Source organism: Delphinus delphis, chromosome 11, assembly GCF_949987515.2.
Source record: "Delphinus delphis chromosome 11, mDelDel1.2, whole genome shotgun sequence".
Taxonomy (NCBI): Eukaryota; Metazoa; Chordata; class Mammalia; order Artiodactyla; family Delphinidae; genus Delphinus; species Delphinus delphis.
In genome coordinates, this window is record NC_082693.1 from 10040323 (window position 1) to 10055624 (window position 15302).

General features: G+C 45.3%; 1 protein-coding gene across 8 annotated transcripts in view; it reads right to left on the reverse strand.

Moving 5' to 3' along the window:
- Nucleotides 1-1062: 1062 nt before the first annotated feature.
- Nucleotides 1063-15302, reverse strand: part of DUSP16 (dual specificity phosphatase 16) — a 119775-nt gene continuing 105535 nt past the window's right edge. For all 8 annotated transcript variants that reach the window (XM_060024313.1, XM_060024315.1, XM_060024308.1 and 5 more), the window contains 3 exons: nucleotides 13787-13946; nucleotides 7936-8059; nucleotides 1063-4360 (listed from right to left, as the gene is read on the reverse strand). In XM_060024313.1, the coding sequence (XP_059880296.1) occupies nucleotides 3193-4360; nucleotides 7936-8059; nucleotides 13787-13946 (1452 nt within the window). In that variant the 3' untranslated portion in view covers nucleotides 1063-3192. The remainder of the gene's footprint in view (nucleotides 4361-7935; nucleotides 8060-13786; nucleotides 13947-15302) is intronic.

Below are 15302 nucleotides of genomic sequence, written 5' to 3' on the forward strand. Positions count from 1 at the left end.
TAAATGATGTCGCCTGTGATTCTTCTTATCGCCACTATCCCAGCTGCTTGCACTGAAGGTAAATGCTTTATTCCTTTAATGCCTGATTCTTTACTAACAACCTGATGAGGCTGAGCTTCTGTTCTCATGAGTCATCATGCCCAGTGTCACTTACAAGCATCATGCGACACTGGACATGATGTACGCGGCAAGGATGGAGAACAGATCGTTAAATAACTACTCTCCCTCAGTTTTTCCTATAAGGATTATAAAACCGTCCACATATTACATTAAAATGCACCACAAATGTTTACCTGGTCTTTTTTCTTCCTACCTTGTACCTATTCTGGTTTCAGTCAGTCACCAAACATGAGGTCATCGGAGGTTTCTACACCACAGTTGCGTCTGGCGTACACATTAAAGAATGAAGGCGATGGCCACAGACCGTTACCGCCTGAGCGTGTTCCCTGTGAATGATGGATCCCGTGACACAGCTGATGCCTCCGGCGGGAGGACAGCAGGTCAGGTCCCACCAAGGCCTCCTTCACCACTCGGACATGCTGTAGAGAGAGGTCCTTTCTCATACTTATGTATAAACAGGTACCAGTTTTGATTTTATTTCATCATATTAACATTCATGACACATCAGAATGAGAAATGCACAATTCAACCATTCAACAGCTTGCCTTACTACAAAAGAACACTATATTCATATTAAACATTTATACAGTCTTCCCACCTAGCTTTACAAATGTCCTAAACCATTTTCCAGCATTTCTCACGTAGAGCTCTAGTTCTATCGTATAAAATCACCATCCCGTATCATCTGGTAGGCTCCAGGGCTCCCCCTCGGATTCCACGCTGCAAAGAGTCAGCCACCGCCCTGCCCGGCCCTCGGCCACCCACGTGGCTCTGGGGCTGGCCCGAGAGGCTGCCCCTTCGGCAGGGCAGTCTCCATTCCAAGGGCTGATTACTCGACGTTAGTGATCAAGGACCAAAGGGTGTAGTACAGGACCACGTTGGTCACAGGAAGGAAGGGGACCATGGCCAAGAGAAATCCCAAATGATGGAAGGCCAATTCTGCCCAAAGATCGCATTAAAACCAAGTCCCACAACCCTCCTGAAACGTACAGCATTGGAGCCATTGATTTCATTTCTCAAAAATGTTCCACAGTTGTGACCAGACTCTGGAAGCAGGGAGCTGTTACACGTTTGGTGCATGTGTACATAACACATCAGAAATTACTGTGTGAAACCTTGATAATATCTGATTACATCCAAAATGTACATGTATATAGAAAAGCTAAATCACTCTTAACAGAACTTCTCCAGTACGGTAACAACGCACTCCCTACGCAGTTCTCTCTCCATTTAATACCCATATCGTAGCCCATTATTTGTGCATAACCAGTTATGTTCTATGAAGCTCATAATCGCCACAATCAATTCAGTTTTGAATCATGTCATCTATGCTGGTTTTAGCAGTCACCATGGGAAACACGAAGTCACATCCAACTCAAGGGACTGTCCATTTCTCACATGTAGAAAAACCTGAGATATGAGTCAGCAACTAGCTACACTTACAGTAAAGAACAATGCTAACACCCGCCCACCACCCTAAAAAAAAGCTGCTGACGTGAATTAAGGCTTCAAAACAGGACCAGACTGTAGCTGACAAAACTCAAGCCAGGAAGTTTAAAAGCAGGTAAGTGCTGTCACTTGTGGACTTGTTCTAATCACCTCCTATTTTCAGCTGCCAGGATTGATTCCATACAGTGATTGTAGGTCACGGACGGAGACCACTTGGTCCCACTCCACTTTGATATGTCCGTTCTACTAAAAAATGCTGGGGTTAGTTTCTGAGAACAGCTTGGCTGTGTCTTTCCGCTCTGCTCGCAACGAAGCAAAATTCAACCGCCTTCTCCTCACCTTCCTACACTGTTTCTCTCTGAACGTTCGTTGCTTACCAAAGCCTCTCTCAGCCCTATCAGTATGAAAGTCTAATTATAGAAATACCACCTTGGTCGCATGCTAAGGGAAAAAACCACTGAGAAAATAACAGTTTCCTGCTTCTCCTCAGCAATTCCACCTTCTCTAATCCTTCCGCAGTTTTCTGCCTCTTAGTAGTTTCCTATAAAATGCTGCCTTACCGTTCCATTTTCACAAGATGCATCTGCACGATGAACCCGAAATGGAAGCCGTCTAGCGCGGCTGAGGACGAGACGGTGCTGCTGTTCTGCTACCGAATAAATTCACGTCTGGCTTGAAATTAACCTTCATCGAAAGGGTTGACAGCCCCATCTCGAACAACTCTTTGATTTATAAAGAGGGAGGGAGACTTGTTTAGCCTCCCAGCCTTAGCTTAAATCGTGATGCTGCCAGACTCCTGGCTGTTACATTGATCCTAGATCGCTTCCTTCCTTTCTTTCTTCACAAAGCTGAGAAGAAGAACGAACAAATGAACGCCCTCCATCCAGGCCCGACTGGAAATGTGTGCAGAGACCGTCTGAATTGGTCTGAAAGGGGTGACTAGCTACCTGCCTGTTCACAATGCCTAGAAAACGGGCCACCAAACCTGGTAGTGGTGAAAGCCCCGACTTTCCGTCTGAGGTACTGGGGTTGCTCTATAGTAGATCTTGGCAAGGCCCCTAATGGTCGGTCAGCAGAACGATGCTCTCATCGCTCGGCTGTCAGGTGCTCTTGGGTTTGTGAATCAGCTTTGGATGTGGTCATTTCTCTTGGATTTACCATTAGGTTCTGTTCCTAATAGGTTCTCCCCGCCCGACCCACAGGCTGGCTCAGTCTCAGCACTAAGGTGCACTATGGAAGGGACCGGACAGGACTAGTATTTGAGATCTCGTTGTAGCACGACAAGAAAATGGTGGGCGCGTCTGTCCTCTGACACCAAATAGAACTCGATTTAGTAAGAATGATGAGAGGATGTGCAGTCCACTGCATAGAATTGTTTCGTGTGCCTGGGGGGAAAGCTAGCCTCTGCCCTTCTTCCACTTGTGTTGAGAGAAATACTAGCTGCTCTCTCAAGTGCAGATATTAAAAGAGAGCAGCGGTGTTGATCCGTGTTTTGCTTTTACACCATAGCTCCATTTTCCAAAAATATATATGTATGTACATATATATATTTCAGATTTACAGGGAATATTTTTTTGTGAACAAGAAAAAAGCTGTCCATAGAAGTCACAAGTGTCTTTCTTCTCAGGAGACCTCGATGATTTCCATGCTGCCTGAAAAGCTCGACTGGCTGCCCACCTTCCCCAGTTCCTCCCGCGACCGGTTTTCGGACGTGATGCTCTCGCCAAACTCCATCTGGCAGCTTCTGCGTTTGAACTGCTTCTCGAAGGGGCTCTCCTCGTGCCAGCTGCGCCGGGAGTCGGCCCTGTCGCTGGGCTTCTGCCGCCGGCGCACGGAGTGGCCTGGGTCGCCGCCGCAGGCGGGCAGCTGGCCGCAGCTGAAGGCGGGGGGGCCGGCGTGGCCTCCGTAGACGGCCGAGGCCGAGTAGAAGTGAGGGGGCTCGGGGGCGAAATACCAGCTCTTGGCCAAGGAGGGGGCGGAGGGCTGGGGGGCCAGGATGTCCGAGTGCCAGCCCTCGAGGCCCAGCCCGGCAGCGGACGGGGCCAGGTGCTGCTGGCTGGCCGAGAGGCCGAAGAGGAAGCGGGGCTGGCAGTGGTCCTCCACGCTGCCGCTGCGGGGCAGGGGCGACAGGAGCGGCCTCCCCGCGCGGGGCCGCGCGCCCTGGCCCTCGGGGGCCCTCGGAGGCTGGGGGCCCCGGGGGGGGCCGGCCTCCTCCCGCTCCGGGCTGGCCTCGGGCGTCTGCTCCGACACCTCCCGCACCGGGGAGAACTGGCACGGCTTGCCGGCGCCCTCCAGGGCGGAGGAGGGCTTGTAGGGCTCCGGGGCCGCCTCCGGGGAGGAGAGCCCGCGCAGGGGCGCGGCCGCGCCGGCTGACGGCGACACCGCCTTGATGTCCAGGGAGAAGGAGCGCTTGAGGCGGCCGCTGTCCTCCCGCCGGTCCGCGGGCAGGTGGAGCCCGTTGAGCGCCTGGACCAGGGGGCCGTCGTCGGGAGGCGAGGGCTGGGCGCCGGGCGCACCGGCGTGGGGCACAGGCCGGGGCCCCAACGCCTCGGGGGGAGCGGCGGTGGGACGGGCGCGGGGCGGCCCGAGGGGCGGCTGGCCTCCCTGCCCGCCCTCCGCGGCGGCGACGGCGACCGGGACAGGCTCGCTTGGCTTCTCCAGGTGCAGCAGCTTCAGTTTGCTCTTGGGCCCCGCCGCTCCGGTCTGGCTCTTAATCCTCTTCTCGTAGTCCAGGAGCTGGCCCAGAAAATTGAAGTTCGGAGATATAGTAGGTCTTTTTTCTTTCACAAATCTATGAAAAGAGGAAAAAACCTAAAAGGCTTGAATTTGGCGACTACCTGTTATTGTAAGAATGTTACTAAGCTACGGCAAGTGAAGAGCTGCGACAGGGAATCATCAGAGAGACCCTTCCAAGACCTCTGTCAGGTGGCTGGTTTAAAACTTGGGGCAGAGGGTCAAGGAGGAGATGAGGGCCTCTGCGTCGGGGAGCTTTATAGCCCGAGCCCGGAGGTGCTAGAAGGCGGGAGGCCAGGCCCCTAAAGTTCTAGGTTGAGCCTCCTTATTTTCAAGGACCCAAGGCTTCCAGTGCAACTGGTAAGAGATGATTCTTCCCTCACCACCCGGGATGACACCGCCCCTCCCCACCGGCGCTGCCATCAGAAGTACAGCTTAACAGCCATGCGCCACCTTCAGCTTCCCAACATCAAAGGCCCCACAGCCACTTCAAGACGTTGCACATTTTTAATTAACGATCAAAAGAGAGAGTATCAGATGGCCAGGGCATCAAAGCACACACTTCCGAGTTCCTTCCCTTTGGATTCGGTGTGACAGAGTAACCAGCTACACAGTGGGCTCTGTCTGCTAAGCATTATGCGAATGCACTAAAGGGAGTATTCTCTCATTCAGCTCTCAAAACTACCCTCTGTCAGGTGGGTGTAATTACCCCCATCACAGAGGTACACACAGTCCTTAGGTGACTCGCCCTAAATCACACAGCTACTAAAGGACGGTGCCGGGATTCAGAACCAGGTCTAGGAACTTCCCTGGTGGCACAGTGGTTAAGACTCCGCGCTCCCAATGCAGGGGACCCAGGTTCAGTCCCTGGTCAGGGAACTAGATCCCGCACACATGCCGCAACTAAGGAGCCAGCAAGCCGCAACTAAGGAGGCCACCTGCGCAGGTAAGACCCAGCGCAACCAAATAAATTAAAATATTAAAAAAGAAAAAAAACAGGTCTGATGTCTGGCTTCATTTCTGTAACCACCTTGTTTAAAAAAGAGTCATCAAGGGATCAAAACTAGTTATAAACAGCTTTTCTGTTTCATTGTAGAAACAGAGACTCTTTAGAAATAGTAGATACATTCTTTAGTGGCCCCTGACCCTTAAGGCCACTTCTCAGAAGATGCAGGAGTGAAACTACACTGAAAATTTATATTTGGATAAGGAAGAAAAGAGAAAAATCAAAAATAAACTCCTTGGAAATCAGTAACCTAAAGCAAATTAACGAAGCCAGAAACAACTGCCTCAACTGTGACAAGTGTACATGCAGGACCCTCGCGATGAGACCCGGCAACAGGATGGAAGGGCGCCTCTCCTGCTGGTTTCTACTGGGCGCAGGAGGACCTTAGGGAGCAGCCAGACTGCAGGACGCGGCGCGGTGCGGACACAGGGAGGACCCACCGCCTCAGCTCCTTCCTCAAGTGAGGAGCTGTTCAGGTAGCTCATTTCTTTTCTCCAGATTTTCCAATTTGAGAAGAAAGTCCAATTGTTACAGCAGGCCTGGCTCCACGTGCCTGTATTTATCGATCCTTTATCACACGCAAACTAACCACCTCTATCCAACAAGATACACAGGGGACTCCGATTCAGGCGTCCCTGAACACAACCCCAGTCCTTGGTGCTGCTGTCACTGGCTGCCTTCTGTCTGGAGAAAGGGGGGGGTGCAGGCAACCCCCTCAAAATTATATACTTAAAAATCTGGGCAACTCTATGCACAGCCACATGCAAATCAGGTTAGAGCACACCCTCACACCACACACAAACAAACTCAAAATGGCTTAGAGACTTAAGTATAAGACATGACACCATAAAACTCCTAGAAGAGAACATAGGCAAAACATTCTCTAACATAAATTGTACCAATGTTTTCTTAGGTCAGTCTCCCAAGGCAATAGAAATAAAAGCAAAAATGAACAAATGGGACCTAATCAAACTTACAAGCTTTTGCACAGCAAAGGAAACCATAAATAAAAAGACAACCTATGGACTGGGAGAAAATATTTGCAAATGATGATGTGACTAAAAAGGGCTTAATTTCCAAAATATACAAATAGCTCGTACAATTCAATAACAACAACAAAAAACCCAATCAAAAAATGGGCAGAAGACCTAAATAGACATTTCACCAAAGGAGACATACAGATGGCCAATAGGTACATGAAAAAGATGCTCACCATCGCTAATTATTAGAGAAATGCAAATCAAAACTACGATGAGCTATCACCTCACACAGGTCAGAATGACCATCAAGTCTACAGATAATACGTGTTGGAGAGAGTGTGGAGAAAAGGGAACCCTCCTTCACTGTTGGTGGGAATGTAAATTGGTGCAGCCACTACGGAGAACAGTATGGAGGTTCCTCAAGAAAACTAAAACTAGAGTTGCCATATGACCCTGCAATCCCACTCCTGGGCATATCCCCAGACAAAACCATAATTTGAAAAGACACATGCACCCCTATGTTCACAGCAGCACTATTCACAATAGCCAAGACATGGAAACAACCTAAATGTCCATCAACAGATGAATGGATAAAGAAGATGTGGCGCGCGCGCACACACACACACACACACACACACACACACACACACACAGACACACACACACACACACACACACACACACACACACTGGAATGTTAACCATAAAAAAAACAATGCCATTTGCAGCAACATGGATGGACCTGGAGATTATCATACTAACTGAAATAAGTCAGAAAGAGAAAGACAAATACCATACGATATCACTTATGTGGAATCTAAAATACGACACAAGTGAACATATCTATGAAACAGAAATAGACTCACAGACATACAGAACTGACTTGTGGTTGATGAGGGGGCGGGGAGAGGGAAGGTCTGGGAGTTTGGGGTTAGCAGATGCAAACTAGTATATCTAGGATGGATAAACAACAGGGTCCTACTTTATAGCCCAGGGGACAATATTCAATATCCTGTGATAAACCACATGGAAAAGAGTATGAAAAAGAATATATGTATGTATAAATGAATCACTTTGCTGTATAGCAAACTTAACACAACACCGTAAATCAACTATCTACTTCAATAAAATTCTTTACAAAATCTAAGCAACTCTAGATTGCAGGAAATTCTACTCAACGAATGGAGTTTGACCATTATTTGGTTTTATACTTGCATATATTGGGATTTTTCCTCAGTGAAAGAGACACAGAATCTGAAGCACGGTAGGAATTCTACAATGAGTTTCTCCTGGAGCGTTTCTTTCTCGTGTGTAAATTAGAACAAATGATATTTCCCCAACCAGGCAAAGATACAAACTCAAGTAACAGGATGGAGATCTCTGTATTTGCTCTTCCTTAAACTTAAAAAGTAGCTGAGGATGAACTTGATATATGTGAGGGCAGAATTAGTACTAAATTATAAAAATGCATTTTTCTCCAATCTTTGAAAAACCATTTAAAAATCCAGTCACCTGTAAAGAGTATAACTAAAATAATCATGATCTGCTTTAACGTGGTCACCACCACCCTCTCCCCCACCCACCATGTCTTCTCATGATTCAGGTCAAAGGAGAAGCCAGTCTCACAGGGCATGTTCCTGTCCTCACCTGTAAGCTTCATCCAAAGACATATCCATCCTCTTCATGATGTAGGCAATGGCGATGGTGGCAGAGCGAGAGATCCCTGCCAAGCAGTGCACTAGGACACATCCATTGGAGGCTTTTGCTTTCTCTGTGAGTCAAATTCAGAAAGGGTCATTAATGACAACTTTGTTCGGCAGTGAAATCTTATTTCCATTTACTCACACAATGGCTTTCATCTGGCAACTCGAAGTAAAGCCCATCTATTTACCTATTTTTCCTTTCAGTATTCTTTTAAGGAGGTAGGGGAAGATGATTTCCCCACAATTTACATATAGAACAATGAAGGTCCACATGTGTTAATAAGCAATGTGTCCCTAACTCAGGTTGCCTCTTATTCAGTACTTTTCACCATGTGTTTACATTATTATTTTAATAACTTTCCCTGAGTATAAATCACACATTGTGATCACGTGATTCTACTTGTTCAGTGTAGAAAACTTCAGAAATACAGAAGAGTATAAAGAAAACAACATCCCAAATCCTAAGATTTAGCTAATATTTTGTTTACCTATGTTGTCTGATACTTAAGTTTTTTATGAATTATGTAAGAGATACTACATTTTTTCCAGCTTTAAGATATAACTGACATATAACATTGTACTTCAGGTGTATGGCCTAATGCTTTGATATATATGAGCGATTAAATTAAAAAAATTTTTTTCATTTTAAACATGTGACACATTAACTGTAAAAAGCAGGGAGGTGGGGATGGGGAGAGACTTAATCACAGTGACACCACATCATGACGCAGGGACGCCAAGTCAAGCAATTTGTAAAACGCCGACTCAGAATCCACCTTCCTATAATTTCCCTATTTTTCTCTGGGAGACTTTTCTGTGTGTCATAAAGTGGCTCACTTTACTTGCTGAATTTAAGAAGAAGCCATGTGTGGGCCATGAATCAATTTCAGGAGGTCACCTTAATGAGGACCAGGAGAACTCTGACCTCTTCCTTGATCTCCAGGAGATACTGTCTGACTGCGTCATGCTAACTCCCCATAACATGGTAGAACGACTCGTGAACACTGTTAGAACCAAGAACCAAGGAAATCTGATCGCACGGTACTGCCACCTCTCACTGTAGATGAGCTTTAAAAGCTTTCTCGTGGACATGGATGAAGTTATCCCACGCCTGGAAGCAACTACCATTTTAGCCAGTACAGTGGCTACCTTGTATCTGAACAATTACGTATGTGCTTACCCTTTACCTACATGCTGCTGCCGGGAGCTAAATTCTTCCCTTTTCAGCCTTGTTTTCATTGGTAACTACCAAAAGTTTACCAAACCTTATGGTAAAGTTCTCGTAATTAACAAGGTATCCAGGGAATCTGCTCTGGCAGCTGAGTAATACAATATACAATAATACTTCAATCTCACCGCCTCTGTTATACATATAATAAATTCCCAACGTATAGGACTTATTGTTTGTTACGTACAAAACACCGTAGAGCTTTAAGGTACTACATGAACAATCAAGCAGCTTCCCTTTAGACAGGGAAATCAAACACAATAAAACAATAACAAACGAACACAAAACAACATTGAAACAAAGAAAAAAGGATCACGCTATACAACCTAACAGTATATAAACACACGTACGTCAAGTCCAAGCCTTCCTGGGCTACACAGCTCTCTTCCTCCTCTCAACTATTCAGTATTTAGCCTACACTGCTCTTAGTATTTCCTCTTTCACCTTGGCTGCTAAGAAGCTCAAAGGAAAGGTGTTCACTCAATTTCAAGAGATAACTAATTCCGGTTTTACTGTGCCTTTCCTAGTCCCATATTACCTGGCTCTTGCCCTTCTGTCCTGCTTTAATGGGTACGCGTGTGAATGTGTGTTATCTTTTGATCCCAACCTCTTACTGTAAGCTGCTTCAAATTCTTATTGGAAGTAGGCTGGCTTTAAATATTTTTTTAATGTTGACAGTACTCTCTCATCATTTTTAATAATTATCACGAAACTAGACTAGGAGGACCGAGAAGGGTCTTGCTTCTAACACTCCCCAAAGCGTTTAACACTGAGCACACAGTGTGAACCCAGTAAATACTGGCTGGCTGACCGATACATACTTTAAAAGGTAATCTTTATAAAAAATTTGAAAAAGGCTGGAAGGAAATAAAGCAATGATGATAACCGATGTGTTAGGATGTTGAGGTTACAGGTTTCTTTTTCAAATGTTCTGCGTGGTACTTACACTGTTCTTACAACTGCTTTGATGATATATTTTAAAAATCTAAAGTGATTATACTTAAGTGGGGTTCATTAGAACACATTTCTTGGCAGAACTGAGTGCTAAACTGAGTCTCTTAAGGCAGAGGAAGTAATACCTGTCGACCTGGCGGAGAGGAGAAGGGAAACATTTGAGAAAGACCCACGGTGGGGCTGGACCACCACTCAGAAAACAGCCTTGGCTGGCGCATGCTGGGCGGGAAGTGACCGGAGAGGAGGGTTCGGAGGTGGGAAGCAGGTGTTGGAGAGTCTGGGAATGTTGGGCTAGGGACTCGAGGCAATTAAGGAGCCTCTGCAGGTTCCTGAATAGGGGGCAACAAGAAGGCGCTGACGGGGAAAACCGGAAATAAAAAAAAAGCAGGCTGCCACTACAGCAATCCAGGAATTAAACAAGATGTATCTATTTTTTCAATTTTATCTATTTTTCAGTTTTTTCTATTTTATCAATTCTAGGATTAAAAAGAGAGAGGGGATAACAAATGCAATGGGTTAAGAGGGAGTCAGTGACGGGGAGAAGTTAAAGAGGCTAAAAAGAAGGAAGAAATAACTGAGGTGACAGAGCACAGCTCCAAGGAAAAACAGAAAAGGACTTAGGTAATTTTTAAAACAGTTACTATTTTTTTTTTTTTTTTTTTTGCAGTATGCAGGCCTCTCATTGCCATGGCCTCTCCTGTGCGTTGCGGAGCACAGGCTCCGGTCGCGCAGGCTCAGCGGCCATGGCTCACGGGCCCAGCCGCTCCGCGGCATGTGGGATCTTCCCGGACTGGGGCACGAACCCGCGTCCCCTGCATCGGCAGGCGGACTCTCAACCACTGCGCCACCAGGGAAGCCCCAACAGCTACTATTTATTAGAGCCAATTATGAGTCAGGCACCTTGCAAGGCGTTTTACATGCATTATCTATTTTAATCTGAACAATATCCCTAAAAGGTAGAAACATTATCTTTAGTCTCCAGATCAGGAAACTGAGGCACAGAAGTTTTAGTAACTCATCTGGAGTCACTTAACCGATAATCAGATACAGTTTGGCTCCAAAGTACATGCTCTTAATTACCTCCCTGGATTGCCCACATAAGCCCTGAGTTTGCGCGGGCGAGTGAAGCAGGAGCCTGTGCGAGCGGCCAGCTGGGCCGGGGGCCCTGGTCGGTGACTCGGGGCGCTGACGGGCAAATGCGCCCGCCGCGGCCTGCATCCACTAGAAGTAAAGGCAACACCCCATGAAAACTGTGTCCTTCCAACAAACTCTACTGAACAAACTTACTGAAATTTAACCTGAATAATAAAAAGAAAAAGTATGAGCCTATACGTTATTAAGTCCTGGTATGAGGGTATGTCTTCAAATTATATTCTCTGACATGACTAACTATAGCTTAAAACAGCCTGGACGAGACTAGCAACTGTAGCAAACATGGGCTGAATTCCACAGTGGGCTGGACGTGTTGCCCTGGATTGTCTGGGTGGGAAAAGGATGGTGGCCCTAACAGTAAACAGGGCCAAGCAAGTGAACTACTGGTAAGTAAAAATATCTTCAGATATACAATAAATCACGGTACGTATTTGGGTGGGTATTTCACCAACCGGCAACATGATAAAATTCCTTTTGCAGGAATTAAAAGTGGCCAAGAGCTCCAATGAAAGAAGAAAGTAAGCTGGGGCAAAGTTATTCATATTCTGTCTTTTCTACCAACCTCCTAAAGCTTAGACATTGCCATGACTTAACAGAATCAGGTTCTATTCTAAATAGATACTGAAATCGCACTTTTAGCTGAAATTAGAGCCAATCATCTCCGGATCAATGTGACATGCAATGGGGACATTATAACTGTCGTCTTTTAAAGAGGCAAACATTGGGCTTCCCTGGTGGCGCAGTGGTTGGGAGTCCACCTGCCGATGCGGGGGACATGGGTTTGTGCCCCAGTCCGGGAGGATCCCACGTGCCGTGGAGCGGCTGGGCCCGTGGGCCATAGCCGCTGAGCCTGCGTGTCCGGAGCCTGTGCTCCGCAACGGGAGAGGCCACAACAGAGAGAGGCCCGCGTACCGGAAAAATAAAGAAAGAAAGAAAGAGGCAAACATTGAACGATATGCTGAATATCTCCTAGAAGTAGAATGGTGGGAAGGATTAATTTGGGGACTTTTGTTTGTGATTATTTTAATGTGAATTATCAAGCCATTTATCTTCAGGTGTTTCACAGAATGCATGCCAATTAAAGAGGAGACGACTTGGCAATCTGAAATCTTGAAAAAAAGATCTGTTTCAGAATTACCCGAAGTTCCAAAAGCACTGTCTAGAAAATTCCTCTCACAGATGAAAGCATATAGTGAGGGGCTTAATTTACACAGTTTCACTGTTTAAAAGGAACTAGGGGCTTCCCTGGTGGCACAGTGGTTAAGAGTCCGCCTGCCGATGCAGGGGACACAGGTTTGTGCCCCAGTCTGGGAAGATTCCACATGCCGCGGAGCAGCTGGTCCTGTGAGCCATGGCTGCTAAGCCTGCGCGTCTGGAGCCTGTGCTCCGCAACGGGAGAGGCCACGGCAGTGAGAGACCCGAGTACCGCAAAAAAAAAAAAAAAAAAAAAAAAATGGAACTAGTTCTTTATTTTTAAACTTTCAGTAACCAATTCAGAGTATTTAATTGTGGATGAGAGTGCTCAAACTTGTGTGACTAGGGGGAAAAGTAACGAAAACTCTTCCCACGGACATCAAGAGTCACACCTTCTTGTGTTGGTCAAGAGCAAAGAACACGTCTCCTTGGTTTAGCCACTTTCCACCAAAACCACATTTCAAATACACATCATCGATTTCCTAGCAGCAGATCTGATCCCGGGGCACCAAAATGTCACAACAGCGCCAGAAGCTGAGAGTCAGGGAGGCTCCAGGGCTGACGGGCCCAGTGAGCAGAACAAAGTACGGTATGGACCAGACCCTGTCACAGACAACGCCAAGGAACGACCACACAAGTATTAGAGTGTGTGTGTGTGTGTGTGTGTGTGTGAGAGAGAGAGAGAGAGAGAGAGAGAGAGAGAGAGAGTGTGTGTGTGTGTGTGTGTGTGTGTGTGTGTGCGCTGGAATTTCATTAGATCCGATACTACTTGAAATTACTGGCACACGGACTGAGGCTTAGGAATCTTGTGACATAAAGACTTTAAATGTAATGGGATTTGTTTTCACAGGATTTGACTTTTCTCTGGGGAAAACATAGCAGCAAGGCAGAACCAGTTTAAGGAATGCCACCACAGTTTCCAAAAGTCTTTTACAGGATTTGACGAAGTGGGTAAAAAGTTTAATCCCAAAAGTTTAGCCGATTTTCAAGCACTTGCCAATACATAATCACAGTTCCCATCAGGCTTAACCCTGGTCGTGTTAAAGTTAGCGAGGATGTCACAAGGCTGGTCCCTAGGGAGGGCCTGGCACACACACCACCTTGGCCACTAAATGAGATAAGGAGCATCATGTGTTCTCAAACTTTTGAACTGTATGAAATAGGTTCCTTTTCTCTAATGAAAAAAAAGGGGAGGAAGGGAGGGAGGGATATACCTCTACGTGAGACTATAACCCAAAGGGCTTGTAATATTACTTGAGCTACTTACCAATGAAATCTACTGACTTGTCCAACCACGGCAAAATTTTCTCACAGAAGCTATCATTCACAGGCACTCGCAGGAAATGAGATTCAGGGATAAAGTCAGGCTTGGGACAGGTGTTGCTGGCATTTAACACATAACCAATCCCATTCTGTTGCATCAGCTCCTAGGGAGGGAAAGAGCAATTAAAGTAACTAATAACATACTAGCATGATCATTTTTAAAGAGAAAAGTTTAGCATGATTAAAATGACTAGTTTCCTTGAAACAATCAGACTACATTCAATCAGTGAAATCCAATAAACCTCGCAAAATGACATGTAAAGACTTAAGTTTAAAGCAGAATCTAAAACTGAAGTGTAGTTAATTTACAATGTTGTGTTAGTTTCAATTGTATGTCAAAGTGATTCAGTTATACACATATATATATATATTTAGATTCTTTTCCATTGTAGGTTATTATAAGATACTGAGTAGAGTTCCCTGTGCTATACAGTATGTCCTTGTTGTTTATCTATTTTACATAGTAGTGTGTATATGTTAATCCCAAATTCCTAATTTATCCCTCCCTACCACTTTTCCCTTTTGGTAACCATAAGTTTGTTTTCTATGCCTGTGAGTCTATTTCCATTTTGTAAATAAGTTCATTTGTATCCTTTTTTCTTTTTAGATTCCACATAAGTGATATCATATTTTTCTTTCTCTGACTCACTTCACTTAATATGATAATCTCTAGGTCCAACTGTGTTGCTGCAAATGGCATTATTTCATTCCTTTGTATGGCTAAATAGTATTCCGTTATATTATATATTACATTATATTATATTATACTATACTATATACACCACATCTTCTTTAACCATTCATCTGTTGATGGGCATTTAGGTTGCTTCCACGTCTTGGCTATTGTAAATAGTGCTGCAATGAACAGTGGGTTGCGTGTATTTTTTCAAATTATGGTTTTCTCCAGATATATGCCCAGGAGTGGGATTGTAGGATCATAAGGTAGCTCTATTTTCAGTTTTTTAAGGAACCACCATACTGTTCTCCGTAGTTGCTGTAACAATTTACCTTCCCACCAACAGTGTAGTAGGGTTCCCTTTTCTCCACACCCTCTCCAGCATTTATTATTTGTAGACTTTATAATGATGACCATTCTGACTAGTGTGAGGTGATACCTCATTGTAGTTTTGATCTGCATCTCTCTAATGATTAGCAATACTGAACATCTTTCCATATGCCTGTTGGCCATCTTTGTGTCTTCTTTGGAGAAACGTCTATTTAGGTCTTCTGCCAACTTTTTGACTGGTTTTTTTTTTTTTAATTAAGCTGTATGAGCTGTTTATATATTTTGGAAATTAATCCCTTGTCAGTAGCATCGTTTGCAAATATTTTCTCCCATTCTGTAGATTGTCTTTTTGTTTTGTTTATGGTTTCCTTTGATGTTCAAAAGCTTTTAAGTTTAATTAGATCCCATTTATTTATTTTTGTTTTTATTTCCATTACTCTAGGAGACGGCCCGA